This window comes from Toxoplasma gondii, chromosome X (genome assembly GCF_000006565.2).
Source record: "Toxoplasma gondii ME49 chromosome X, whole genome shotgun sequence".
Classification (NCBI taxonomy): Eukaryota; Apicomplexa; class Conoidasida; order Eucoccidiorida; family Sarcocystidae; genus Toxoplasma; species Toxoplasma gondii.
In genome coordinates this window covers 7,225,216-7,252,629 of record NC_031478.1, presented here as the reverse complement: position 1 = coordinate 7,252,629, position 27,414 = coordinate 7,225,216, and the positions used below count along the sequence as shown (strand labels likewise).

General features: G+C 56.7%; 2 protein-coding genes across 2 annotated transcripts; one reads left to right on the top strand and one right to left on the bottom strand.

Annotated features, from left to right (window-relative positions):
- Positions 1–128: 128 nt before the first annotated feature.
- TGME49_275420 (histone lysine-specific demethylase LSD1/BHC110/KDMA1A) lies at positions 129–14,052 on the top strand. Its single transcript, XM_002371896.2, has 9 exons — positions 129–4,519; positions 4,894–5,098; positions 5,572–8,597; positions 9,213–9,399; positions 9,618–9,710; positions 10,186–10,268; positions 10,831–10,934; positions 11,366–11,854; positions 12,227–14,052. The coding sequence occupies exons 1-9, from the start codon at positions 1,058–1,060 to the stop codon at positions 13,290–13,292; spliced, it is 8,715 nt and encodes a 2,904-aa protein (XP_002371937.2). The 5' UTR covers positions 129–1,057; the 3' UTR covers positions 13,293–14,052.
- A 2,043-nt stretch (positions 14,053–16,095) lies between these two features.
- Positions 16,096–27,390, bottom strand: TGME49_275410 (Proteasome/cyclosome repeat-containing protein; the record flags this gene model as incomplete). Its single annotated transcript, XM_002371895.1, has 4 exons — positions 16,096–17,860; positions 18,128–19,875; positions 20,929–21,316; positions 21,737–27,390. 4 exons carry the CDS (start codon positions 27,388–27,390, stop codon positions 16,096–16,098), a joined length of 9,555 nt encoding a protein of 3,184 aa, XP_002371936.1.
- Positions 27,391–27,414: the final 24 nt, after the last annotated feature.

Here is a 27,414-nt window from a genome sequence, read left to right as displayed (position 1 = left end):
TATCTGTCTCTCTGTCTCTGTCTCTCTGGTTTCCTATCTACATATATATATACATATATATATATATATATACGTAGATGTACGTATATGTGTTTCTGTATCTACTTCTGCATGGCTCTGTGTGTGTATTTCCATCTACATTCGACTCTCTTTATGTGGGAAGAGTTGTTTGCCTTCTTGTGCGCGCGTACTTGTTTGTGGCCTGTCTAGCGCGTGTAGCGCGCCTCGCCTGTGAAGCTTTGAGCTTGTCTTGGAGTCGAGTTCTGCGGCCAGGCACTCGCGTCCACGCAAGGACAGAAAACGTTTCGAGCGAAACGGCGCGTTTCTACGCATGCAGTCTCGCAAAAACGACTGGAGGACGAGCGCTGGAGGGTGCGAGAACGAGGTGTACGTACACCCGAGCAGCGACGCCTGCGACGAACGATGCAGGGTGTGTACACCCGGTTTCGATCCCTGTCAACGTAGGTTTTGCGAGCCGGTTCTCGCCGTGGTCTGGCCTGCACCATTTCTCGCGAAGGCGGACCGGGCGTTTTGTGTGGCGAGAAGACGATGCGTCGTCGCGTTCTACGTCTTTATTTGAACAGTAAACATTCCAGGGAGCCATGAAAAAGGCGAAACTTGCCCTGACTGCTGTCCCCGCGCGACGCTTTTGCCGCAGGGACACACGGAGTCCGCAGTCGACTGCATCGTTTGCACTCTTTTCCTCTTCTCTCTCTTCGTCTTCTCTTCCTCTCTCGTCTTTTTCTCCGCTTTGGTTGTCCCTTCCACTTCCTTCGTCTTTTCTCCTTGTTTCGTCACCTCTGCTCTGATCTTCTGTGCGCCTGACCTTGGTTCCGGTCGCTCTCTCCTCTTGCTCCTTTTGTCATCTCACTAGGAGGACATCCCCGACTGGCGTCTTTCCCCACCTTCTCCTGACGGATCTTTCGACTTTCTTTTCGTCCTCCTGTCTTCTGTCTCCACTTCCGTTGTGTCTTCTCTCTCGTCTCTTTTCTTCTGTCTCGTCTCTCTTTTCTTCTCTCTTTTCTTGCTTCTTCTCGCTTCTTCTCGCGTCTGAGACATGGAGCCCTTCAATCACCGCGGAGACGCTGCGTTCCGCCGTTGTCCCTCCGCCGGGCAACTGAACGCTGCCCTCCCGCCTTCAGTCCCCGCCTTTATGCCTGCCGTCGTTTCTCTTTCGGGACTTCCACCCGATCTGCCTCTTGGCTTCCAGCCGCCTCCTCTCGCTCTATCGCAGGCAGGCTCCGTCACCCAGTACGTAGGCGTCGCCGCGGCCTTCCCCGCAGTTCCTCCAGCCACGCATTCCAACGCGCACCCGTTGTTCCATCCCCTTCAAAACCCTTCCTTGTCGACCGCTTCTTCTCCCCATGCTCTTCATGTGTCATCTCATGCTTCTCCTCCCGCTGTTTGTCTTTCTTCGCATGCCTCCTCGCGGCCTGCATTGCCTCCTGGGAGCGCCTTTCCGGTGCCTACGAATTTCCTCGGAGACAGCGGAGCTGCGTGCCGCTCGCGCTGGGCGGCCCACGAAGCGCGAGAGGAACGAAACAGAGAAGGAAGACGAAGAGAAGCCGAGCGAAGAGAAGCCGAGCGAAGAGAAGGAAGGAAAGAGGAAGGCAGAGACATTCGAGGATCTGCTTCTTCGAATCTGCCTCTGCTTTCGCTGCAGCCGCCCTCTCACCGCGGTGCCGCTGCGAACTCTCCGCTCCTTCCCTCTCCTCCGAGGCTGTGTCCTTCGCGCATCGCGGGTGTACATACAGCTGGGCGATCCCTCGTCTCGTCCTCGCGCCTCCTCTGCCGCGCGCCTCAAGACTCTCTCTGGCATCCCATGACGCGGCTGCCACCTGATTCCTTACCCTGTTCTTATTTATCTTCTTCTTCTCCTTCTCTTACGTCTTCTTCTCCTTCTCTTACGTCTCCTTCTCCTTCTCTTACGTCTCCTTCTCCTTCGGCGTTGCCGGCTTATCGGGCCCCAGGGTTCTTGCCTAGGCCTGCGAAGTTCGGCGGAGTTTCGTCTGCTCGCTCTTTTGTGGGTGAGTTGAATTCTGCGTTTTGTGCTGAGCGTTCGCCGTGTGTCTCTGCATGCGAGACATTCCAGACTTTCGCCTGTGGCGCCTCTGGCAGTCGTCGCCGTTCGCACTTCTCGTTTTCTCCTTTCTCTGCTGACGATACACCCGGCAGCGAAGCGCCCGCAGGCCCTGCTGGAAATCACTCTCCGCGACGCTCGACCTCTCTCCAGAGTCTTTCTTCTCTCTCTTCCTCTCCGTCCGAAAGCGAGGTCGAGGAAGACCTGGCTGGCGAGGAGCCTCGGACGCGGGTCGGGTGTCCAGACATCCGAGTTGATCCTCCAGCCTGCGACTCCGCCTTCGTTGCTTTCTCGGCGCCCGCGTCGGCATCCGCGCCCTTGCCCTTCTTTTCTCCGCCTGTCGCCGCCTGTTGTTTGCCTTCTCGAGCTCCGGGTGTGCCGCCGGAACTTCTCTCTGCCTCGCTCCTCCGGTCCCGCGCCGGTCGTGCCTGCTCGTCTGCTTCTCTGTCTCCGCAGGACAGCGCGCAGGGCTGGCTGCATGCAGCTTCCCCTCCGAGAGAAGACTGTCTGAGGCGTTGCCTGTCTCCCCGGTTGTGTGCAGCCGACGTCGTCGTCGTCTCCGACGGCGAGGAGTGTTCGGACTCTGAGAGGGGTCGAGGAAAGGACGGAGACGGAGGACGGCTGCAGGAGACCCAAGACGGAGAAGGAGATGCCGCCTGTCTCTCGCCTTCTCCAGTGTCTCTGTCTCGGCGCCGCCTCCACGATGAGTCCTCATTGAACGGAACGGAGGAAGAGGCTTGCGCTTCGTTCGATGCTGGGAAAAGCCACTCCGACGACGCGAAAGCTGGGGAAGATACGCCGCCTTTGCCGTCGCATGGAAGCTCTGCTTCGGCCTTCTCGGTGTCTGGACACTCGACCGAAGAAGGCAGTCGCCCACACGGTCCCAGTCGAAGCCGGCGGTCGAGTCGACGAACATCAGCCAACACCCCAGTCTCAATAATGGCTTCCTCTTCTTCCTCTTCGTCTCCGTCTTTGTCTTCTGCATCGTTTTCTTCCTCTGCTGCCTCTTCTTCGGTGTTCCCTTCGACTGCGTCTGCGTTGCCTCGTGCAGAGTTTCTTTCCGAGTCGTCTCTGCTCGCTTCGGCGGGTGTCGCAACTCCGCATTGCGCGTCGGCCTTGACGCCTGGCCACCCGCGTCTGAGATCGTGGCTTTCGTTCCGTCAGCTGCGTGTGGGTCGCCCCGCAGAGAAGAAGAGACAGTTCTTGCTTCGAGGAAAGAAGCAGCTGAAAGTCGCCGTGATTGGAGCTGGCATGGCAGGGATCAGCGCCGCTCGCGAACTTCGAGACGCTGGCGTCAAGTCCGTCGTCGTCTACGAAGCCCGCAGCCGCGTGGGCGGTCGCTGCTGCAGTGCGGAAGTCACGCTGCACCCGCGGCCGGAGTTGGCGAGCGCGTCGGCGCAGGCGAAAGCCTCGAGAGAGAATCCAGGACTCGACATTGGAGACCGAGAGGAAAGCGCGGAGGCAGCGCAAGCGGCGAAGGCCCCGAAAGAAGTGAAGGGAGAGGAACAATGGCCTCTCAGAGCCTGCGAACCACGGGGCGTTCTGGGGGAGTGCTGTGATGCAAGCGCGAAACGCAGCGCGATTGAAGGCATCTGCTCTTCTCGCGCGTTTTCTGCCTCTTCTTTGCCTTCCTCTTCTTCCTCTTCCTCTTCTGCCTGGTCGTCGACCTCTGCGGTTTCCTCTGTTCCGTCTGCGTCTGCGTCTTTGTCTGCGTCTGCGTCGGGAGCGCTTGTGGTCCCGGGCATCGACCTGGGGGCCTCGTGGATCCACGGAATCGACGACAACCCGGTGTATGCGATTTGCCTGGCGCACCGGCTCCACCCGTTCGGCGCGGCGAAAGGCGTCGAGGTGGTGGACGACTCGGCAACTGTGGGGAGTTCGAAACGGAAGCAAAAGGCCTCGCAGAAGGCAGTGGAGATTCTGACGGATGCGGAGGAAGTTCTCTTCGACGAGGCGACAGGTGCTCGCGTCGACGCGGAGGTTGACGCCTGGGCGTACGAAGCCCACCAGAGCCACCAGCGGGAGGCCGACAGTTCTGCGAGGAGAGACGAGGGCAACCGAGGGTGGCGACAGTGGCCTGCGGGGCCGACAGGAGCGCAGACCGAGCTGAAGACGCTTCTGCACCAGTCGCTGGGTGGAGTGCTGAACGCGAAGATGCGCGAGGCGATTCGCGCGAGGAGAAAGCGACTTGCGCAGCCTCGGGAAGAGACGAGGAACGCGAGAAAGCCTCGGGCGGCACCCTGCACCGAAGACCAGGAGCCAGCGGAGAGGTCGCGGACGGCAGAGGAGACGGAGAGAGAAGGTGAAGAAGAGACGGATGTGGAGCCTGGAAAGGAAGGGGACAGCGTCGAGGGAAGACTCCTCATGTGGCATCTCAACAACTTGGAATACTCGGCAGGTGCCGACGTGGACGACCTTTCGTTGATCTGCTGGGACCAGGTAGGCAAGGATGGTGCGAGTTGAGAAAAAAGGGGGAGAAACGTTTTTTCTTTTTGTCAGTCGTCTCCTTTCGGAGGTCAGGCGTTGCGTGGAAGGCACCAAGAAGATCTTGTTGACTTGTCTCTTTTCTTTGTAACCAAAGGCTCACAGTTGGATCGGGGTCGAGTGTGGGGGTGGGCGCTGAAGGAGTCGTCTGTGGGGTGTCTCTGCTGCCTGTCTGTTCCCTCGCTTCCTCGCAAGGAATCGATTTCGCTGTTCTAGAGATGTTGCGCCAGTTGCATCGCAACTCCGTCGAACCTCTCTGGCCCTTGAGAGAGCGCGTTCTGCCCCACAGGTTTCTAAAGAACTCCCAAACTCCTTCACGTTCTTTTCAGGACGATCTGACAGCCTTCCAAGGACAACATGTCCTCATCTGGGAGGGGTATAAGTCGGCTGTGGAGGCGCTCACAAGCGATTTGGACATCCGCCTTCGACACGAGGTCTCGAGCATTTCTTATTCAGACTCGGGCGTCACTCTGCGCTTCGCAGACGGCACTGTTTCTCCTCGTTTTGACTTTTGCATTGTCACCCTGCCTCTTGGTAAGGATCCGATTCGCATCAAGCGTTGCGTCTCTCTCTCTCTCTTCTCTTCTTCCTTCTCTTCTCTGGCGAAGACCGCATTCACAAAGCGTCTCTGAGTTCTTTTTATGCTTGAGCTCGCGTCGTCTCTCTTTGTTAAGATCTCCACTCGCCTTTTTCCCGTCTTTTTCGTTCTCCCTTTCTCTCCTCGCTTCTTCTTCGGCCACTTGCGCTCTCCGCAGTCTTCTGAGACTGCGCAGTGTCTCTCTTTCTTCCGGTCATTGCTTCTGGTCTCTTTTCTACTTCTTTCGTTTGCTCGCCGCCGGACTGGTCACCTCCGGAACGCTGTGGTTACTCACGTATCACTTGTGCAAGCCTCGTCTACCAAGGTTTCTTCCTTCCTCTTGTGAACTGTCGTCTTTCCTCCTCCGTTTCTGTCGGTTTACCCCCTTACCTCTCCTCTTCGTTTTCTCTTTCTGTTCGCCGAATTGCAGGCGTATTGAAAGCGTCAGTGACTGCTGACGAACAACGCGCGACGGGAGAGGACGCTGCTCGTTTTAGATCCGAGGTGCATGCGAAAGAACTTCTCCCTTCTCAAACGCTGCCTGCTCGCTCTCTGTCAACCGTCAGGGGGGACAACCAAGTTTCTCCTCTCATAGGGGAAGAGGAGGAGAAAGCACCTGACACGCAAGCAGAGAACGGGGACGCCGAGAGAGTGGAGAGAAGCAGCGAAGGTCTCCACTGGCAAGAGGAAGCCTGGAGAGTTCCGCACAGCGGCGTCACCGCAGACGCGTTCCGAGAAGAAGGCAGGAACGCCGGTACTGAAAGGAAAGCAGACTCCAGGAAAGAAGGGCAAGTAGATAAAATCACAGAAAAAGAGGCGTCCCGAATGGAAGGAAACGCGGGTGAAGAGCTGGGGATCGAACTCGAATGTAAAGGCCTGGTGGACGTATGTGGCACCGACGAAACGAGAGGAATCCAGGGAGAGGTGAGAGGTGGAGAACGAGGTTTGAGGAGATTTGTCTGCATCGAGAATGGAGACCCATGCGTCGGTGATTCCGTTGTCAAAAACATAGAGAAATCTCTGCTGCCGCGTCACTCTTCCCTTCACTCCTCTGAATCTAACGGAGATCACCTTCTCTCTTCGGCCGCCTCCAGTCGACATAACGCAGCCGCCCCAACCTCAGGTGGGGCAGAACCTCCCGGCGGAGACAGCGGCAGTGGGCCTCTCCCTGTCTCTCTAACATCTTCTTGTTCTTCTTCTCGTGTGTCTTCTTCTCTTTCGTCTTCTCGTCTTTCTTCTTTCTCTTCTTCGTTTCCTCTCTCCAATGGGAACTGTGCAGACGGCGAAGCAAATCCAGGGGGAGGCTATGAGCCCCGCGATGCAGAAAAGGAGGACGAGAGAGGCACCGGTGGCGACTGGTGTAGGCCTCAAGACGGCGACTCCTCGCTTCATTCTTCCTCCTCTTTCGTCGCTCCTTCGTCTCTTACTGCTCCTTCTTCCTCTGCTTCAGTGCGTCTGGCTGAAGCTAGAGGCGCCGATTCGAGTACTTCCGCCTTCTTGAAGAGCGAGGTGTGTGAGGAGGCGTCGGCACCTGTGAAGGCGAGGGCGGCCAGGTCTGATCTTGATGTAGACGCCGAAATAGCTGACGCGCTTCACGACGTTCCCGTGGACTTTACGTTTCCACCGGATCTTCTTCCGTTCCTAATTCCTTCGCAGAAGCGCCGAGGGAACGGCCGGAGAATCTGCAAAAAGCAGGCGCTCGCGCGCCTGCGGGCTGCAGACGGCTGGGCAAAGAAATCTCGCGAGGCGACGCCAGAGGCAATAAGCAGCTCGGGTGTACGTACACCTCGGCCGCCAGGAGGCGACACACCGAAAGACGCGCAGCAGGGAGTGGAGGGAGTGAAGGGAGAAGGCGAGGAGCGAGACGCAGCGAGGACGGAAGAGGGCGGCGTCGACGCTTCGTCTTCTGCCTCTTCGTGGTTCGCCTTGTCCAAGGAAAGATGCGAGAGTCGGCGAGGACTCGTCGCCTTCGACCCGCCGCTTCCAGAGTGGAAACGCGAAGCCGTCAAACTCCTGGGCATGGGCAACATGAACAAAGTGGCTTTGGTCTTCGAGTCGCCCTTCTGGCTTCACGAAGACGACGACGGAGACGGAGACGAGGGGGAAGCGGAGGACGGAGACAAGGGAGAAGCGGAAGAGACCCGAGGGCCGGAGACGCTGGAAAGTGTCGGGAACGGGGAGGACGAGCGAGAAGAGCGACGAACGGAGGACAGCCAGGTCGCGAGGCCGAGAGGAGAGGAGGGAGACGCGAGTGACCGCCGAGACGGGTCAGGCGGCGAGGGAGATCGAAAGAGAGAAGAAGAAAGCGGGAAGGGAGGACTCACAGATGCCGATGGAGAGACTCGCAAAAACGGAAACTGCAGAGGCGTGGAAGAGACAGAGATGAGAGAGTCGACCTCCGATGAACGGATGGACGCAAACAGCAAAGGCGATGAACAGAGAGAACGTGAAGGGGAAATAGGAGGAAATGAAGATGAAATGGGAGGGCGTGAAGGCGATGTGAGAAAGACTGGAGACACAAAGGGAGAGAGAGACACCCGTGGCAATTTCGATGAGTCACTGACGCCTTGTGGTTCTCGTTCGCTGCCTTCGGACAATGGGCCGCTTTCTTCGTCTCTCTCGGCCTCGCGAGTGTCTCCGCCAGAGATTCCTTATCCAGTTGCTTCTGAATGCATTTGTGACGACTCCGATTCGCGTCCGGGCTCCGTTGCGCCTCTCTGCTCGCTCGAGTGTCCTTCGACTTCTTCCTTGCTTTTCCCCGCTTCGTCTACCTCTTCTGAACCCAGTCTTGCTTCTCGCCCCACACCTCCGTTCTCGTCTGCTTCTCCTGCGTCCTCCTCCGTTTCCTCTTCTCTCTCGAATTCCTCGTCTTCGTGCTCTTCCTCCACTGTCCCTACTTCCTCCTCGTCTCCTCTGTCTTCTGCCGCTCTTGCGCCTGCTTTCGCTCCCTCGTCGGCTCCTCTCTTGTCTCCTCTGTCCGCGTCGGTTTTTTCCTCGGTCTCCTCCTCGGTTCCCGCGTCTGCGTCTGCGGCTTCTTCACCGTGGCTTTCTTCTCAGACTCGCAGTGCCTTGCGGCGATGCGAGAATCCTACCGGCGCCAAAGGCGGTCGTGGCGGCGAGAAGGGCGGCGGCCGAAGCGGGAGACGGCGCCGCGAGAAGACGAAAGGAAGCGAAGCTCCAGAGAGACCCAGACAAGCCAGAGAGTGGCGAGACGAAACGGAGGAACGCGAAGATGAGCCAGAAGTGAATGCGAAGGAGAGACGGTCCTTGAGGCCGCGACGCGAGCGGCGAGAACAGGAAAAGTTCTCCGATTCTGAAGGCCGAGAAACAAAGAGGCGAAGGACGCGAAAAAACAGGGTCAAGACGGTCCCGCGACAGCGTGGATGGGCCTCCAGGGAAAAAGGACGATATGCGCAGCTCGTCTACCTGCACCCGAAGCCGATCATTTTGGTTTTGGTAGGAAACACATCCCCGTCTGTCTTCGTTTTCGCGTTGCGCGTCCACAGACCAAAAGGCCATGAGGTCGCTTTTTTTAGCCTCTTGGAGTCCCACACGCGACCGACTCCGGACATCAAACGCCTCCACATTCTCTCCGTGAAAAGAGACTCGCCCATCTCCATGTCCATCAACTTACAAGCATTTGCGCAGAGCAGACGTTCACACATCCACACATGTTCAAGCATATACATACATATACATACATATACATATATATATATATATATGGATATAGACGTATATTTCATTTATACCCTTTTGCATAGATATCAGTATATACATATATATATATATATATCTGTATGTATGCAAATAGAGATAGAGAGATAAACTCAAGCGTTTTACGTGTACATATCTCTATATATGCACCCGTTCATAAATCACTATATATATATATATGTGTGTGTGGAGAGTTTTTGTGTTTGTGGGGCTTCTGTTGAGGACTCTTGCTTCGCAAATTGAAGAGAAGGAGAGGGTCGAAGCAGCCGTCAGACGCGTTGACATCAAGGGAGCGTCGTCGTCTCAACTGAGGGCGCGAGGCGGCGTGTGTCTCTGACTTTCCTGGCGCGGCAGGTCCCGGGAACCTTTTCATTTCTGTCTGAGAAGAGACCCAAGGCGGAGCTCGTCTGTGAGGCCTTGCGCGTCGTGGCGGAGATCCATGAGGGACGGATCGAGGCGCCGATCAAGGCCTTTGTTTCTCGCTGGGGCAAAGACCCGTTCGCCAGAGGCAGCTACTCCTACCTGCCGCCAGGCACCACAGGTGAAGCAAGTGCCGGACGCGGCGGAGAAACGGAGAAGGGAGCAAGAAGAAAGAGGCGAAATCAAGGGGGACACGGGGAGAAAAGAAGGAAGGCGGAAGGAAGCAGGAAGGCGAAGGAGGAAGAAAGAGAACGATGGAGGAACGAAGCAAATGGATGAAAGACAACAGGCTGGCAACGAAGGAACAGGCTCGTGCTGGAGTTGCATGTGCCTCTGCAGGAAGAGATTATGATCTCCTTTCGTACCCAGTTCACCATCGACTGCTCTTTGCTGGCGAGCACACGATTCGGCCGTATCCAAGCACTGTGCATGGTGAGTCGGCGTTTTTTGTTCATCGTTCCACCTGTTTTTCTCTCGTCTGGCAGCGCTCGCGTTCTCCTTTCGTCGTGCTTTCATTTCAGCGGCTTAGCCGAGACACATATGGAGGTCTGTTGGTCACAGCCCTCTTGATGTTTCAAGAAATACGAGGCTTCGTCCTCGTGGATCGTGACCTCCGCTGCTGCCTTCGCCTTTGTCTCCAGTTCCTCCTCCTGCCGTTTCTATCGTGCTGGCGTCTTTTGCTCGTCACACGCATGCGCCGGAGGACGGGGCGTTGTTTCCACTTCTGTGTTTTTCCGGTTTTCTCGTGAGTCTCTCGCTTTCGCGGTGCCTCTTTCGCTTCACACTTCCCTCTCTCCTGCCGCTTCCCTTTGCGACGCGCCTTCCGCATTCACCCTTTTCTTCCTCTCGCTTCCCTCTGTTTCCTGCTGTCTTCGCTCTCCCTCTCTGGACGGCGCGTCTCCTCCAGGCGCGTGTCTCAGCGGCAGACGAGAGGCCGCGCGGATTCTCGACTGGACGGCGGGTCTGATGGAGCAGCATGCCTTCCTGAAGGTGCGTCGCATGCAGTTCAAATAAAAGAGGAAGGAGTCAGCGAGCGAGGGATCTTCTCGGTGTAAAATCTTTCCTCGACACGACGTCCAGGGCCATGCCTCCGGAGGCAAGCGAGAGGAGCGGAGACGTCGCAAGCAAGCTCGGCACACTGCAACGACGCGGGAGGCGCAGAGACAGCAGCAAGAGACTGCTCGCAGGCGCTTGTAGAGAAGAGGAAATCGAAAGACAAAGGACGGGGGAACAGAGAGGAAAACCACGTCGAATGGGAGAGACATGTCAAAAGGCGCAAACACAGACTTTTTATTCAAGCCTGTGGATCGGTTTCTTCAGCACTCAGTGCCATCTTTAGTTGTCGAGCTACGGTCCCGCTGTCGACCCTCTCCGAGCTCCATTTTTCGTGTCAGTTTCCTACTTGCTCTTTCTCCTCGCTTTCTCCTGTTTTTCTTCTCTTTGTTCTCGCCTCCGTCTCTCCCTCTCTCTCCTCTCTTTTGCGTTTTCGCACTCCGAATGCGTTACCTTTTCTCTTGTGTGTCTCTGTCTCTGCGCATTTTTCGCTTTCCAGTGGTTTCAGCATGCCGAAGAGGGGCTGTGGTTCTCCGTCGATCTGAGCGAAATGGAGGCGGCGCCGAGCTACTTCGAGGACTGCCTCGAAGGCCCAACTGCAGCGTAGGTTGTGCTCTTTGGAAGTTCAGTCTCCCTTTCTTCGAAGCGCTTGCTTCGCCACAATGTCTCAGTTTACTCCGTGTTTCTGCCCTATCCACCCTTCTTTTCCTCGTCTGTCTCGGTCTCCACGTCGGCGTCCTTTCATTTCCGCGGCTTTTTTCAGCTTACGGTTTACGATGGAGGGTCTCTTGAATCTGACGCCTTCTTCTTTCTCCACTCGCTGTCCTCTCCCTTGTCTCCCTGTCCCCGAACCTTCTTCCCCTGTCTCTATCTCTGGGCTGTTTCGGCTCGCGTGCTCTCGCTCTGCGTCCGCTCTTGGCTGTTTTCTCGGTTGTCTCTGCCCGTCGAGTCATTTCGTCGTGCTCGTGTCTTCTTAGTCCGCTTCTTCTTCATCTTTATTTTTATTTGCCCGTCTCGTGTGACACGGCATTCAGGGAGCGTGAAGAATGGTTTGCCGGCAGCATTCGCTGCGCCTTCTGCGGAGAGGCCCAGACATTTCAACGCCCATTCATCGGCTGTGTCTCCGTTCCTGTGTCTCACGCTCCTTCTGCTTCCTCCACTTCTCCTCCTTGCGAATTTCTGGCTGAAGAGGATGGAAAGACGTCTCGCGACTCGCTCTTGCAGCGCGGAACCGAGGCGCCTCTGTCGCAGGCTGGAGAAGCGATAGAGAGGATAAACCAGAAGCAGCGCCGTCTCCGTTTCGTGGTCCACGAGGACTGCTGTTACTACACACCGGGCGTCGTCAGCGACAGCGAAGGAAGTCGATGGTTCAACGTAGGTCGGGCGATTTTGGCAGCCTCGCTCAACGCATGCGCCTGCTGCGGCCTGCCGGGTGCCAGCATCCCTTGTGCTGCAGCTGAATGCTCTCAGGCGCTTCACTTGCCTTGTGCCCAGCGCGAACTCCGCTGGCCGAGATACGAGACGTACGTGGAAATGAACTGAAGAACGAAGCGAGAGAAAGAGAAGATCAGAAAAACGCGAGAAGCGAAAAAACGCTCAAGATTCTTTGCATCCCAGACGGCATTCTCTCAGTCAGCACAAAAGGATAGAAGTAGCTTCAACTGTATATACGCATCTGTATACCTATATCTTTACATTCGTTTTTTTAGCTGTACATATGTACATATATATATATATATATATATACGTAGTCGGTTTGAGGGCTGATGGCAGTGTCGATTCGTTTTGTGAACGTGTGGTATTTCTTTGTGTCACCTTTCGGTTTTTCTCTGTGATTGTTCACTTGCTTCAAGATCGAAGACACTTTCTCTGTTTTCGTTTCTCTGTGTGACCAGGAAGTCGGCGGTGCGGCCGCTGTTCTGTCCGTCGCACCAGCGCCTGCTGTCTCTGCCGTGCGAGGGCCTTTCAGCTTCTCCACGCGCCCTCAAAGAAGCCGCCGGGGAAGCAGAGACAGGGGACGACGCGAGAGCGCGGCGCGAGGAAGAAGAGAAGAAGGCCGAGAGAAGAAACGTCGGGATGGCAGTAACGGCCGCAAGCGCTTCTGCATGCATTGCGGCTTCTCTGTCGCTCGCGGCAGGTTTGAGATCTGCGTGCGATTTGTCAAGCTCAGCCCTGGCGAGGAAAGAGAACTCGCGAGTTCTGAGGAGACGCGAAGGCCCGGAAAAAGATGGTGGAGAGATGAGAGAGAAGACGGGAGAGACCGAGGAGAAGACGCGCATGAAAACAGAGGCGCATCCGGTCATCATTTCAGACGACGGCGAAGAAAGCGAGGAGTCTGTTCGGCGTATTCTGCGAACTCCGGGAGATCAGAACAGATCCAGACTCCCTCCGTTTCTTGCTGCCTCTCTCTCTTCTCTTCGTCCTTTTCTCTCGAATCTGTCCCACTCCGGAAGACACAAACCTTCTCTTCATGCTCCGTTTTCTTCTCAAGGTTCTCATGCTTCGTTTCCTGCTCTTTCTTCTCTTCCGGCTCTCTCTTCTCTCTCTTCGTTCTCCTCTCACTCTTCTCTCCCTTTCCAGTCTTCTTGGCCTTCCGGAGGTTCGTCCAGTCCGAGTTTCGGACGCGCATGTACTCCTGGGAGACCGGTTTTTCCGGTGTCTGCGTTGACAGCCACGGTTGCTTCTCAGAGAGGGAGGATTCTTTGTGAAGACATAAAGCCTCGCGAGCGGGGGCGGGCGCGCATGCAGTCTGGTGCGAGAGAGGAGAAGAATTTGACCTCCGAACTTCGCTGTCTCCTCAGGCGACTGGAGCGCGCGGTGGAGTGCCTCCAAGGACCCAGCGAAACCAAGCGAGGACCCGCAGGAGAAAGAGACAGAAGCCTCACAGTCATCGATGTCGACGACTCGTCTGTTCACAAAATAAGAGATAGGAAAACGATCATCGATCTAGAAGACGCTTAACAGCAAAGGACGTTGAGACGCCATCCCCACGGACAACAGAATCAGAACAACGTGGATAGCCGAAAGAGAAGAAGAAGAGGGGAGAGGGAGAACAGGAGACGCGCACGATGAAATAGAGGGTAGGAGCGCAGAGAGAGAAGAGGAGGAATGAAAGAAGGGAGGAAGGGGGTCTGCACGATTCAGCTGTGTGTCTGTCATTCTCCGGATGCTGCGACGGAAGTGTAGGGAATGGAGAGGAATGTGGAGGCACATTCGTTTTTAACAAGAGAGAAAGATGAGAATAGAGAGGTTCTTGCGTCTGAACGGGAAGGACGCCTTTCGCAGAAGCGCAAAACACCCGGCAAAATGCCTCGCGATGGCGTTCGAGAGGCGGCACACTTCAACGTTGTTTCCTGTATCTCTGAAGACGAGCCGCAGGCAGTTGAAGAGAAGAAGCAGAGACTCCTCATTTCGGAGACAGAAGCTCGAGGGGAAAGAAGCAATCGAGTATCCCCCCGAATATGAGGAAAGCCATGTGAATCGCGAAAGACGTTTCTCACTCTGAGACAGCCGGGTCTTCGGTCACCGGATCGAAGTTCGATTGTGGTAGCATGTCGAGAGCTCTTTTTATTTTTCTGAGTCCACTCAGTTCTCTGTATCGCATCTTCTACGGGCTGTCTCTCCCACACCAGACGCCGAATTCCCTGCTCGCGAAAACTCCCCAAACCCTCTACAGCGAAGCCTGTCTGTACGAAAAATCAATAGCCTGCACACAGAGATACATGCATATACAGACGTGTATCGGAACCCACATGTACATCTCATGAGTACAAGTATGTACATAATACAAAGGCATCTCTTGTAGGATGTGTAGAAGGCATCCAGAGGCGTCGCGCGTTTCAGCTTGTCAGGGAAAGCGCAGGGGTACACGTAGATGTGAAGGTAGAAAGTAGTCTTGTCACTGAGTATGTCGTGCTGGTCTGGTCGTGGACTCCTGCTGTCACGCCAAGGAAGGCGTCTCACTTCGAAAGCCTTCGCGTTTCTTCCCGATTAACAGAAAGCTTTCTTCACTTCCTTCAGCCAACTGTGGTCACTTGGGGGCGCGGCCGCCCTGGCGGCTCGTGTCTCTGTGTGCTGCCCCTCCCCGCATGGTGAAAGCCTCCTGTCGCCTGTGGACTGTGTTGACACGGTCAAGAGGGAACGCTCACATATATAGGAAAGTAAAGAGAGATCCTTGGATGGATGCAGATCGATACAGTTACGCCTGGTTAATGACACAAATCGAGATTAAGACAGAAACCTCGATACTGGAGGCACACACATAGAGATAGAGAACAGCACAGGTAGATTCGTCGTTAGTGTTGGAAGACAGAGAGACGTTCAACAGTCTGTCTGAAGTGACAAAGAACGCCATTTTCGCGGAATCGAAAATCAGACTCGTCATACTCGAGCCAGTCCGCTCCAGGCGTCTCTCACTTTGACTTTTCCCTTTCTTTCTTTTGTTTTTTCTCCTGTCGCTCTGGGCTTCCGGGTCCGCCTCGTCCTCGGACGGTGCCTCGTAGAGCTCACAGGAAGCACACGACAAGATCTGTTTTGAAGAGCAGGACCAAAAGCTGGCTGAGTGTGTCCAAGTTCACAAAAAGAGAATCTGCTTTGTTCGTGGCGTGAGTTCAATTACGATTCGTAGAACTATGATGCACAACTGCAGGGCGTTCTCTTGTCCAAGAATCGAATCTGCAAGTCCAGTTGGTGTACCGCAGATACGGAACACGACAACCTTCAAGAAGGAATTCTCGCCTAGAATACCACCGAGAACTACAAGTCTTGAAAGAGGTACAGAGACACCGGATGCGTGTCTTCATTTTTATTCCCTCGAGGGGGCGAAGAATAAGGGCAATTCGAGAGGTCAGGCAACGCAGCTCTGCATGTGGCTGAGAGAGCAACAAGGCTTCGCAGTCTTGGGTGGAAATCAGGAGAAACCGTTCCTGAAAAACAAAGTCGAAGCCTCAGGAAACAGGCCGCATAGGGGGCGGCAGATGCCGTCCTCGATCGAGAGTGTTGCGCGAAGGAGAAAGCGAAAAAGACTTCTTTTAATAAAACGACCATTTAATGCGAGAATCAACGTGGTCCACAGTCAAGTCCTGAGCACCATTGCCATCCCTTAAAAAAAAAACGGCAGAACTTCCTTGACCGGCTTGACAGAAACCATACCCATCCGAATAGAAACAATGAGCATGACGGGCGTGATTGTATATATATATATATATATATATAAAAGACAGAGCGATACGGCCTTCAGCTCGGGTCATGCAGCATGTCAAACCTGGTTCTGACTAACGGAGTTGAATATTGCATGGTTGACTCGAAGTTTTATCTCACTGCTCGAGGCAGAGCAAAAGGAGATCGACTTCCTTATACCTTATTACCGGACTGGTTGAGCATGCAGCAAGACGGGAAGCAAAAAACAAAGAGACGAACAACGAAGGTACGGAAATGGGCGACAAGCAAAAGGAGAAAGCGAACTGTTTGTCTCTCCTGTCTCCGAGTTCTCTGTCGCTTTTTCTCTACTTTGCTTCTACCTCTTTTTTCTTTCTCTTTTCTTCCCGTTCCACGAACGGCTTTTTTTGGTTCTCGGCGATGAACGCGCCAGCTAAGAACTCTGCAACTAAACCGTAAACAGTTTCGCCGCCAGAGGTTGACTTCGCAGATTCTCTCAGCACAGGCGTTGGAATTTGCAGATTCCACTGTGTGGCTTTCTGTGTGAGATCCCCACCCTCGAAATGTCTCTTGACTCCCTCCGTGCTCGCTCTGCCAAGAACCTCGACTATTCTTCTTCGACGAACACCGTCTCCATCAGGGCCTCCGCCAAGAGATTCTTCCCCTCCACTGTTGCTCTCGGTGCCGCCAGGTAGGCGAGCTGAAGCGCGCGTTGAAGCGACTGTTGTCTCTGCATGGTTTCTCCTCTTTTCGCTTCTGTCGCTGCTTCCACTTCTCCGAAGGCCCAGGCCGCCCCAGCCCCCACTTCGCCTCTTGTCTCCTCTCGTGCGGCCTCTCGCGACCGCGTCCCTGTAGGCGAGAAAACGAGCCGCGAAGGATGCCCCGCAGCTTTTCTCTCGACGGAGCGAATGAATAGGAGCCAGTCGTCAAGGAGAGGAAGGCGGTGGAAGACGAGGAAAGACGACAAGGCGTTCGCGGCACAAAGTATATCTCGTCCTCCGTCTCCTCTTCTTTCTCGAGTCGCTCTCACGTTCCGCGGCCTCGGAGATGCCTCCAAACCGACCAAGTTCGCCCTCGACCCGCAAGCCGAGGCTTCTCCCTCTCTCGATTGCCTCGCCTCCGAAGCGTTGAGTTCTGCGAGTGCCTCATCACGCTCCCGCGCCTCCGGCTCCACGAACGGTGTCCCCGCCCTCTGTGCTCCCCTGTCTCCTCGCCGTCTGTCGCTGGACAGCCGAAGAAATGCCGTGGCTGCGGACGCGTAGTAGACGATGGCAATTTCTCGCAGAAAGAGAGAAACCAACTGTCGGACTCGGTTAGAAGTGGTGTCGTCGTTTCCTAGGCGAAGGCCGCTGTCTACAGGAGAGCCACCGTACGTCAAGTCGCGTCCACGCGTTCGCGACAAAGGAAACAAAGCGTAGGGAGAAGAAAAGGGAGAGAATGCCAGCCGCAGACTTTCCATCTGGGAAGCGAAGAGCGGCGGCAGCAAAGCAGGCGTGAGAAAAGGAAAAAAATAAAATCGGAAACAGTCATGGAAAGAGCGAAGACACTGCGCAGCGAGAACCTCACGGGGAGAAAATGGTAGCCTCTGTCGACCGACGCATGCAGCCAACAGTGCCGCGAAGGGACAGAGCCTTGTGTGGTGCCTCGCCTCCTGTCGCGTTCGCTTTACAGAGTTCTTCCTCCTCTCTTCTTCTTTCTCTAGATGACGGAGGAGAGGCCCTAAACCAATGCCTGACGAATCCTCGCCTTCCGTCGGCGCGGCCGTGAGTTTGCCGCACAGAGAATCATGCAAGAGAGAGGAGTCCGCGCTCGTGACTTTACAGAAGGGGAGAAGCGATGGTCCTGGCGGGTCGCCCTGAAGGCCATGAGGGAGGCCCCAGTCGCTTTTTGTCTCTTCGATGCCTTGCGAAAGACACGCAAGCAGCCAGGGAACTTCTTTCTCGGAGTCACCCGCCTCGGAGCAGCCCGGCAACGCACTGAGACAGTCTCTCCATCGTAGCGCTTCCGCTTGTTTCTCTCGCTCGTCGACGCTTGTTGAAACCCACTCGCTAGCCTCAAGGTACCAGCGAGAGAAGTTTCTGAAAGAAAGGATCTCTTCGGGGCAATTTTCCGAATCGGACAGCTCCGTGTCTTCCTCTCCACAGCCCTCCACAGTCACCACAGAAGACAGGACCCGCTCGAGAGCCGCCAAGAGAGCTGCGCCTCTCGCGTCCGGCGACGGCGCCACTTGGCCTCCGAACACCCTGCCCCGGCACCTCGCGGTCGGCGGCGGAGCCCCACCTGTCTCCCTCTCGCTCAACGGTCCCGGGCCACTGCTACATCGGTCGCGCTCTCGCTTCTCTTGTTTGAAGCGCTCCAGCCTTTCCACATGGCTGCGAAGAAGGGCAGAGAGAGAGGAGGTGAAGGCGGCGGGTGTGAAACATTTTGAACGAGCGCTGGAGACTCGGCAAGCCGATTCGCTTGACCCTCCAGGCAAGACGAATCGCCAGGGCCTCTGCGCCGCCTGGTGCCGGAGACAGCAAACAGTCTGGGCCTCGTAGGTGCCTGCAAGCGGCTGTTTTTTAACGAAAAATCCGCCTGCATGCAGGAGTTTTGAAAAGAGACAAAGAGGCGATTCGTGCTCTCGCTTGTTTTCCGACTTCGGATTCCAAACCTCGCCGAGTGACGCTTTTGCACCCAAAGTCTCCTTGCCCCTCTCCTCCCTTGTCTCTCTCTCTGACGCCCGCAGGACGAGAGGCATGTGACGATCGCCCGCGACTTCAAGGCGGAGAATTCGCTGCGGCGAGGGGATGAGGCCGGGCAGCCACATTTGCAGTTTCTTGACGCGTCTCCGCGCTCGCCCCCCTCGCGTTTCTTTCCTGACCAGAAGCGTCACGGGGAGACTCACTCGCTTGCCTGTCTCCACATCCACCGGCGCGAGGTGTCTCCACTCAGTCGCCAGCACCCAGAGATGTCTCGCGGCCTGCAAATGGCTGCTTTGGTCGGCAGCGTCCGTCGGCGGTTTGAGGGGGAACAGAGCCATGAGGAGGAGCGCGGGCGTAAAAAGAGATTCCGCGAAGCTCCTACGCCCCCCCGACATGCAGACGAGCCCGATCGCCTGGTGAAGGAGGAGACAAGCGCCGTACTGAGGATGCATCTGATTCTCCTCCGCGGCTCGCGCACACGCCGCCGCGGCCTCTGCGGCCGCCGTTGCGCTCGCCGTATCGCCGCTCGCCAGACCCGCTGCTTCCTCGGCAGCCGCGGCTGCCGCGGCAGCCGCAACGGCGGTCGCGCCTCCAGCTGTCTCGGCGCGCGGTCGCGCGAGGCGCAGGCGCCGCTCGTTGAAGAGACAGGAAAGGACTTCGGCGCTGCAGGAGCCGGCGGCAACGCAAGCCAGGGCGAGACAGCAAACCAGGACGCAGAGGTCTCGCGCTTCCTCGTCCAGATACGCTTCACGCGACGCGAAGGCGAATTCGCCAGCGTGAGGCAGAGGCAGAGACAGCCGGGCGGGAAGGGAGCGGAAGAGCGCGCACTGGGCCTGAGAAAGGAGAGGCGAGAACGTCAAGGTGTGGGGCGACGACAGCGGCGGCGAAAGGGCCTCGAAGGCGTGAGAAGAGGCGTTGCGTCCCGCAAGGTAAACCGACCCTTCTCCGTCCATCTCGACGTCTTCCTCAAGCAAGGTTGTTCCTCTTTCTTCTCCACAGCTCTTGCAGTCGTCGCGCAGTTTCTGGCTGGCGACACACGTCTCCCCGGCAGCAGCGAGCGAAGGCCGCCCGAACCCCGGACCTCGAAGAAAGTACAGATACCTCAGAAGCAGGTGGAGACAGCGTCGACTGTTGGTACCGGCAAATCGAAGCCCCAGCGCCCACAAAGCTCCCGCCAGCGCGTACACGCGGTACTTGGCTGCGGACGAAAAGGGGAACGACGTGGAGGAACAAGACGAGGACCTCGTCCGATCTGAGTTCGTTCTCGCCCTCGCTCGCTCTCGCGCGCTTCGCTGAAGTGGAACCTCCTCTGCCCTAGCCTTTGCCTCTCGCTGTCTCTGCTTGATCTCCCTGCGATGTTTCCGGTCCCGCGAACCATCTGGCGCGTGAGAAGAAGCCGCGGCGCCCTTCATTCTCGCTTCTCGGTGTCTCCGACCGTGTCTCCCACTGTCCCCGCGGTCAGTGTTTCCGCTGCCGGTGTCTCCGCGCCGGGGCGTCGAGGCCCGCGAGCCGGATCGGTGTGGCTTGTGAACGGGAAGAATGCGGCGGGTGTATGGACAGACAACGCGAAGGAAGGGGAGGGAGGAGCGGCGAACAGGGTCAGAGTCAGAGGGAAGAAGTCGAAGAGGAGGCGGAATCTGCGCGGCGACCCACCGATGCGAAGGAGCAATTGCCGACCACGAGACGAGGGCGCGCGCCAACACCTGGAGGCCCAGTTGGAGACATAGAAAAGGAGAGACAGTGAAGCGCGAGGGGAGAAAGCAAAAGTGGGGAAGCGAATCTGGACGACAAGAGGGAAAAAGCGGGAGACAGAAACTCGAAAGCAGAAGGAAAGGAGAGAGAAGCGAGACCACGGGCAGGCGGCGGAATCCGTCGCAGAAAAAAGAGGCGCAAAAAGATACAGGAACGGAGCCATTTGTTGACACTCGACACGACTAGGAATTTTATGGCTTTTAAATCAATAAAGAAAACCTTGATCAAATATTGCATTGCCGGGGCGTCAAAATATGCCTTAAAAATGGATTGACATCTTTGTAAAACGTTGTTGGTGAAGGCTCAAGCGTGGGATTATTTCCAGTTCAATCTCAAATAGATAAATACGAAGCAGACGATGGACAACGAAAACCGCGGCGAAGGTCGCCAGACGAATCGATGTGGCTGCTCCCCTGCCGAGCTCTTTTAGTTGACAAGTCACGTTTCAGAATTCGACGCATGGTAAATTGAGGGGAAGAAAGAGAATTTCTAGTCTTCAGCTGCCTGTTGCTCCAATGGAAACAGCATATTGAAGCCAATAAGAGCACAGATCAAACAGTAGAAAGGCGTGACTATGAGAGGAGCTGCATGCGAGGCAACAGACACACGAAAGGCCTGCACCTGTCAAGAGCGAAGTCCCGACACGGAGAGAAACGAAGAAGCTTAGAGATTAAAACGGAAGGACCTAGAAAACGAACTGCGACTGCAGAGAGAACCCGGAACGAGGTAGCGAAGCGGCGAGAAGGCAAGAGCAGAGACAGAGTAAAAACACCCCGAGAGGATAAACGCGAGACAGAGCGAGAGAGACGGTGGCGAAAAGAACAGAAAACCACAGACGCAGCAGAAGAAAGGCAAGAGGGAGCGAGGGAGGCAGAGCAACGCAACAGTTTCGCCCACAAACTCTAGAAACTCAAGGCCAACGAAGGCTGAGAAGGGAAGAGCGTGCAATCCAAGCTGAGCAAAACGAAGCAGAGGAAGACGCTTGACTTCCACGTGGAGCTCACCTTGCAGAGGAGAACATGAGGAAGAATGTCTTTGAGTTCGTCTGGATTTTTCGGAATTCGGAGTCCTCTGCGGATCTCCTCATTTTCGCTATCGAGGAAGGCGAGGCCGAGAGCGAGCGCGGCAGGCGCCGACACTTCGCTGGCATTAAGACAGCCCCAGTGCAGGTTGCTGCGATGGGCGTGGGTCGCGAAAGAAGTTGCGCCTTCCTCTTTCTCAAATAAAAACGCAAAGGAAGCTTGCTCCGTTTCTCCACCCTCGCAACGCTTCTCGCCAGCCACATGAACGCCGAATTCTCCGAAACCTCGCTGCTCCCGCTGCTCTCTACTCTCTTTCCACTCTCCGCTCTCTCTCCGCTCTCTGAGCTCTCGATGTTCGCCCCTCGCGGCTCTGGCGGGAAACGACGCAGAAGCAGCGGAGCCCAGGCAGGGCAGCCAGGTCTCTTGGAGGAGGGGTAGCTCTGTGGGGGCCCGCTGGCCTCGCGGGCGTGAGGGCGAGAAGAGCGAAAAGCGAGAGGCAGGCCAGCGGAATACCTGCCGCAGAGAAGTCACTTGCGCCTTCAGCGGTTCCCGATGAAACGAACCCCAAGGTCGAGATGTGTTCAGGTTCGCAAGTGTCATCAATTCTCTCCAAAAGAAAGACAACTGCTTTGCTTCTTCTCGCCTTCCGCGCAGAGCGTTCGTCCTCGATCCCCGGGAGCTGCGTGATGGATCTGTCTCCTCTCTCGCTTCTCCGTTTCCCTCGCCCCACCTTCCACTAGTCCTCCGGCGGGTATTCACTCGCCTTTCTTCGCCCCTGTGGTTCTCGGACCTTCCCCGCTTGTCTCGTCCTTCGTCGCTTCTTCCTCCCTTCTCTCTGCGCTTCTCGCCTCGCGCGTGTCCAAGCCACACGAGCCCCAGGGCCCAGGCCGCGGAGAGGGCGTAGGCGTCGCGGTCGAGGCCTTGCTTGTCGGAAAGGAGACAGGGGGATCGCAAAAGGTGGTGGAGGAGCAGCATGGAAATGCATGTGCTTTGGCTGCCGGCGAACACGAGGCCGAGGGAGAGAAGGGCCGCGCACTGGGGCGCCGGCTTCATCTCAATTTCGATGAATTTCCCCGACAGCGTATACGGGAGGTGTGCTACGCAGAGCTGGAGCAACGAGGAAGACCGCGACCCCACAGCACTGCTTGCCAGGCCGAGGAGAAGCCCCGTCTGAACAGTCTCGCGGTCGAATGCATTCCATAAGAGCCGCAGCGAAAGGTTTCTCATGTCTTCCTTTCTGCTGGCGCCCTGAGGGCGAAAGAAACCGGCCAAACCCAGTGCGAGGAGAAGCCCACCGAACTCATGGGGCCCATAGGCTTCGCCGTGGCGCCTCAGGAAGGTCTCGAGCTGTTCTTGGCAAGAAAGCGAGTCTCTCATGGGCTTCAGGGTATGACGAGATGCAGTCGGAGGAAACAGGGGCGAGGCGACAGTTCCAGCAAGGTCCGGTCGTTCTCCTCGCTGTCTCTTTCCGCGCTCGTTTCTGGAATTTCCACGATCTTGGAGCTGCTCTCTGTTTCCTGCAACTCGTGCAGAGACTGCAGGCGCCTGAGTGGAACGCTTGGTCTGCCTCGTAGGCCCTCTCTCAGCCTCAGCTCTCTTCTCGCCTGTCTCCGTGTCTCCAGTGGCCCCTGTGGGGTGGCGACTTCCGACCCGGCGGAGCCCCCCAGTGCGCGCCACGTTCCCTGAGGCGGGGAACTGCGAAAGCCGAGACCGACTTTCACTCGTGGAAGACACATGAAACGAAGAAGAAAACGGACCCGAAGACAGCGAAGAGGAAGAGAGAGGAAGAATGTCGGAAGTTATCGGCTTCCCACCAACAGGAAAGAGAGTCAGTCCGGAGGAGCAGCCATTGTGAAACTGCGCCCATGCGTCTCTCTCTGGAGGTTGTCTCTGGGGGTCTCTGCTGATGAGCTGGGCGGGGAGAAAGACGCAGGCAGGCGATGCATGCGTCCGTGCTTTTTGTCTGGCTTGTGTATGGGGCTCCGAGGCCGCGGAAGCGAACAGACTGGTCGGTGGAGTGAGGGGCGCGCTTGAGAAGGAAGGGACATGTGACGAAGCTGAGGGCGACTCGGAGTCTCGATCTGACCCTCGCGAGAACAGCCTGTGAGCGTTATCCCCTCCTGCTCCGTCAGACAAAGACTCATCTTCCGACGCAGCCCACGCGAGTCTCCTCTCTCCTCGTCTTCTGCCCCGCTCTTCGTCTCGTCTGCGGGTTCCTGTCTCTTGTGTCTCTTCCTGCAAGGCGTCGTCCGTCGCCACGAGCGCGTAGGGCGCGAGAACGACACGCAACTCGAGGGGAGGGACATCCAACAGCGACAGCGGGAGAATCTCTCGCTGCCTGTCTCCACTGCCTCCGACTTTCCACCGGCCTAGCGCGCCGAGAGTCAGGGCGCCGCGCCCCACAGCCAGAGCCTGCTGAAGCGCCACGCCGCGGTCGCGGCTGGCGAGGGCGAGAGCAGCATCGAGAGGAGACAGTTTCTGCACGAGAAGCGGGACGGCGGGGCGCGCCTCCTCGTCGGCGACCTCCACACCGGCTCGTCGGCCTCCAGCTGGTGCGGCACCAACTCCGCGGGCTAGCGAGGGAAAGGCGCGGAGGGCCGACGCCGCAGGATCCCGCAGCGGCGACGCGGCCGTGGACGCAAGACCCGAGCTCGACAGCGGCGAAGACAGCGCGAGAACTTGAATCTCCCTGAGAGTCTCTAAAACCTCTGCACCCTGGGCAGAGAGACGAGCCTCAATCAGGCGCAGAGACGAACTGTCGAGCGCCGCGGCGACCAGAGACAGCTGCGGCCTCAGCTCGCTGCGCGCACCTAACCAGGTCTCCAGGTGAGGCGCTACGCCGCCCCAGCGACTCAGGACGCCCCTCTCCCCCGATGTCGAAGGAACTGAATCCCACTCGACTTCGCGAGGCGCCACAGAAAATCGAGACCTCCCTGCCGACTGGCCTGAGGCCTCCAGGTGCAGCAGCTCGAGCATATCTTGCACAGACGCAGAGACGGAAGAAGAAACTGAAGAAGCCTGAGGAGAACACATGCGGGTGGTGACTACGCTGCGGAAGCTGGAGACGCCTGTCGAGGCCTCGTTTGGTGGGGGACCCTGCGTTTTTCTGAAAGGAGCATGAGACGAAGAGACGCCAGGTAGGAGGAGCAGAGCGTTCGCGGCAAGGTCAGCGCGCCTCACAAGCATCGCTGCTTTTAGAAAGAACTCCTCTTCGCTGTCTTCTCGGTCTTCTTCGTCTTCTTCCCAAGGAAGGGCGAGGCTGCGGACACTCGAGTCACAGCCTGGATGGGGCCCTGCCCCTGCCTTCTTCACTTTTGCTTTTCGGCTTCTCGGGCTCTTCGCGACGAGCATCTCGCGTGCGTCGAGAAGGTCGGCAGTGGAGGAAAACAGGAAGTCGAAAATCCAAGAAAACATAAGCTGGAGACTCGGCGCCAGCTGCGAAAGCGCTGCGCCGTCCATCCGAGCCTGCAAAAGGCGCCTGATGAGGCGCCAGGCCGCTCTCGTCTTCTCTCTCTCTCCTCGTCTTTCTTCCGCCCTCGACGGAGACAACCTCGTCGCCTCCACTCGCTTGGCCCTGGGATGAAAAGCTGCTGGTGATGGAGAAGGAAGAGCTGCAGACGGCGGAGACGACAAGGAGAACGAGAAAGGCACAGAAGCAGAAGAAGAGTGGGGTACGTTAGGCACCTGAAGACGTGATGGGTCTTTCCTAGTGCGGGAAGATTTCGAGAGAGACTTCCGCAGAGTTCGCTTTGTTTCTTCGATCTTTTCTCGACTTCGATCTTCGGCAGAGAGATCTAGGTCTGGGGAAGAAGCGATAAGTCTCCGTTGTCTCGCCCGCGCTCTCCTGAGATCTTGAAAGAGCGAAAGAAAGGTGCCGGACAGGGATCCCTCAAACGCGCGCAGATCGACGCCGATACTGGCTGCATGGGCGCCTTGAGGAGACGAGGAAGCAAAGGGAGACGGCAGAGAGGCAGGCGGAGAAGAGCAGGGAGAAGGACCCGCAGATGAAGGGAAGGAGACAGAAGACATTGCAGAGCCGGGAGTGGATGACGCGAAAGAGCGACAATGGTGAAACAGGTTTCGGTGGATCTGTGTGTTGTCTCTACCTTTGTCAAGTTTGGTATTTTGCAGGAAGAAAACGTAGTTATGCGCGCGTCGTCTTTGCTTCACCTCAATGGGTTCTTCTTCCCCCGAGAACGGAGAAGCTAAAGAAGCTCGTGAGGTGATCAGATCTGCAGGGGGCTGCTTCCCCGCTGTCTCTCCGCCAAGCACCCCACCACCGGCGTTGGTGGAAACGGCTGCATCCTTGGAGACACTGTCCTTCAGACGCTCGCGCTCAAGCCGGGCGAGGGCCGCAGCCAGCCGACGCCCAGGAGTGAAGAGCGAACAGTCACGCGCCTCAGGGCAGGAAGAGAGAGCGGAGTGGCAGGGAGACGGAGAAGAAAAAGGCAATGCAGAAGAAGACGAAGAATACGAAGGAGACGAAGGAGAAGATGAACAAGCGTCCCGTTTTGTCGTCTGTGTTTCCTTGCCAAAAATGTCAATGTCCAAAGGAGAGGCAAAGAGAGATTCGAAGGCAGTGTGGACGGAGACGACTTTCGTCTCCCTTCTCATTTCCTCCAGCAAAGCAGCGCCTTCCATCTCATCTTCCTTTCCACCTTCTCTCTCATCTTCGTCCTCGTCTTCTCCATCTTGTTCTCCCTCAAGTTCACTGAAATTTGCTTTTGCTTCCGTCTCTTCCTCAATTCGTGCGACGCTCGCCATGTAGACCTCTTCGGTTTCTTCTCCCGTCTCCCCCACTCCCGCCTCTTGCGCCGGCGCCATCTCTTCCTCTCGCCATCCCCCCGTCGCCGTCTCTCTCTCCAGCCGCCCAACTGCCTCTCTGTGTGTCTCTTCGGGTGAGCCTCTCAGGCGCCAGAGAGGGCGGAGGAGTGCCTCGAGTCTCCGCGTCTCCTCGACAGGAAGGTAGTAGGTGGCGTAGAAGGAGCAGAAGGCAGGGAGAAGAAGAGTGCGGGATAGGAGAAGAAGCAGAGAGGCGAGCGAGCGCTGCAGCTCTCCGGTTTTCTGCAAAAGGGACAAGTCCTGAAGAAGTTGGTGCAGAATCGAAAAAATCTGAGGCAGAAATGGAGCGAGCTGAAAAGCGGGCACGTCCAGAGAAGAAAAAAGCGGTGACCTCGAGGGAGACCTATGTCGATGGCGAGAAGAAGGAGACACGGCGGGTGTGCTTCGATCTCCTTCGTCTAGAAGGTCCTCGACCAGAGGCCCGAGGAAAGGGTCGCATGCAAAGCGATGGACAGTGTCTCGCATACCCACTTCGATTCTTCGTTTTTTCTTCCTCTCTTCACTCTCGGTCTCTCTGTCAATACACCTGTCTTCACCTCCTTCTCTCTGTGTCTGGACTGCCCGTTCTCTCTCTTCTCTTCTGCTCTCTCCCGTCACTTCTCTTAGCAGCATGCTAGCCGCTTCCCTCACACACTGCCGCCTGCTGTAGGAGGACGAGGAGAAAACAGAAGGCGAGAAAAAGTGCGTGTCTTCTTCCATTCTTTCTAGACCATGCATTTCGCTAAATTGTCCCTCTCTCAAGTTCTTATGATTCTCCTTCGCCTGTTCGCAGTCACAGCTCTTCTCGCCTTGTTCAGTCAGAGACGCGCCAGTCTTAAAAAAACGGCCTCTCCTTCCTGACTCTCGCCCTATTTCTCCGCCGCGGCGTCCCTTGCAAGCCCCAGCAGTCTCGCCAGGTGGACCAGCTGAGTCAGATCGTCTTCTCGTTCCTGGCAGGTTTGAGTCGTGCTCTGCAATTTTCTGCTCTCCTGACTGCTTGAGCGTTTCATACATCTCCTGCCTCGCTTCTCTCTTTCCCCTCTGTCTCAAAGTGCCTTCCCGCAGTCCTTCTCCTTCCTTTTCTGCAGTTTCTCCTTCTGCACCTTCCTCTCTTTCTTCGTCCCTCTCTTGTTCTCCTTCTGGTTCTCCCTCGGGGTCTGGCAGCGGCTGTGCGACAGCGCGCGCGGCTGCCAACGCAGCGTCGCCATGCGAAACGAGGTACGCAAAGTCTATGTCCTGAGGGGAGACGGAAGAAGACGCATGGAGACGCGCGTCAGACGAAGAAGACGGGAGAGAAGGCGGAGCGTGCCGTGTGGGCCTCAGCGACTCTGCGAGGAGAAGCAGGCAGAAGGCTCTCCACTCGAGCCCGGCGCCCGACCCTCCAGAGGCGCTGGCAGCCGGAAGCGCCTTTGCGATCTGCCTCAAGAGAGGTGGAACAGCAGAAGCTGGGGAAGATACCTCAGGAGAGAGACAAGGGAGAGTCGAGTATTCTGGACAGAAACTCGCAGTTTCTTCGCCTTCTTCCTCCTCCAGAGAAGCCAGGACAGCTGGATTTATACACCATAGAAAGAGCGCGCGCAGAAGCCGCAAACCGCCGCGAGGCGGCAGACGAGACAGAAGCATCGACGTGGCAAGACTAAGCAGAGG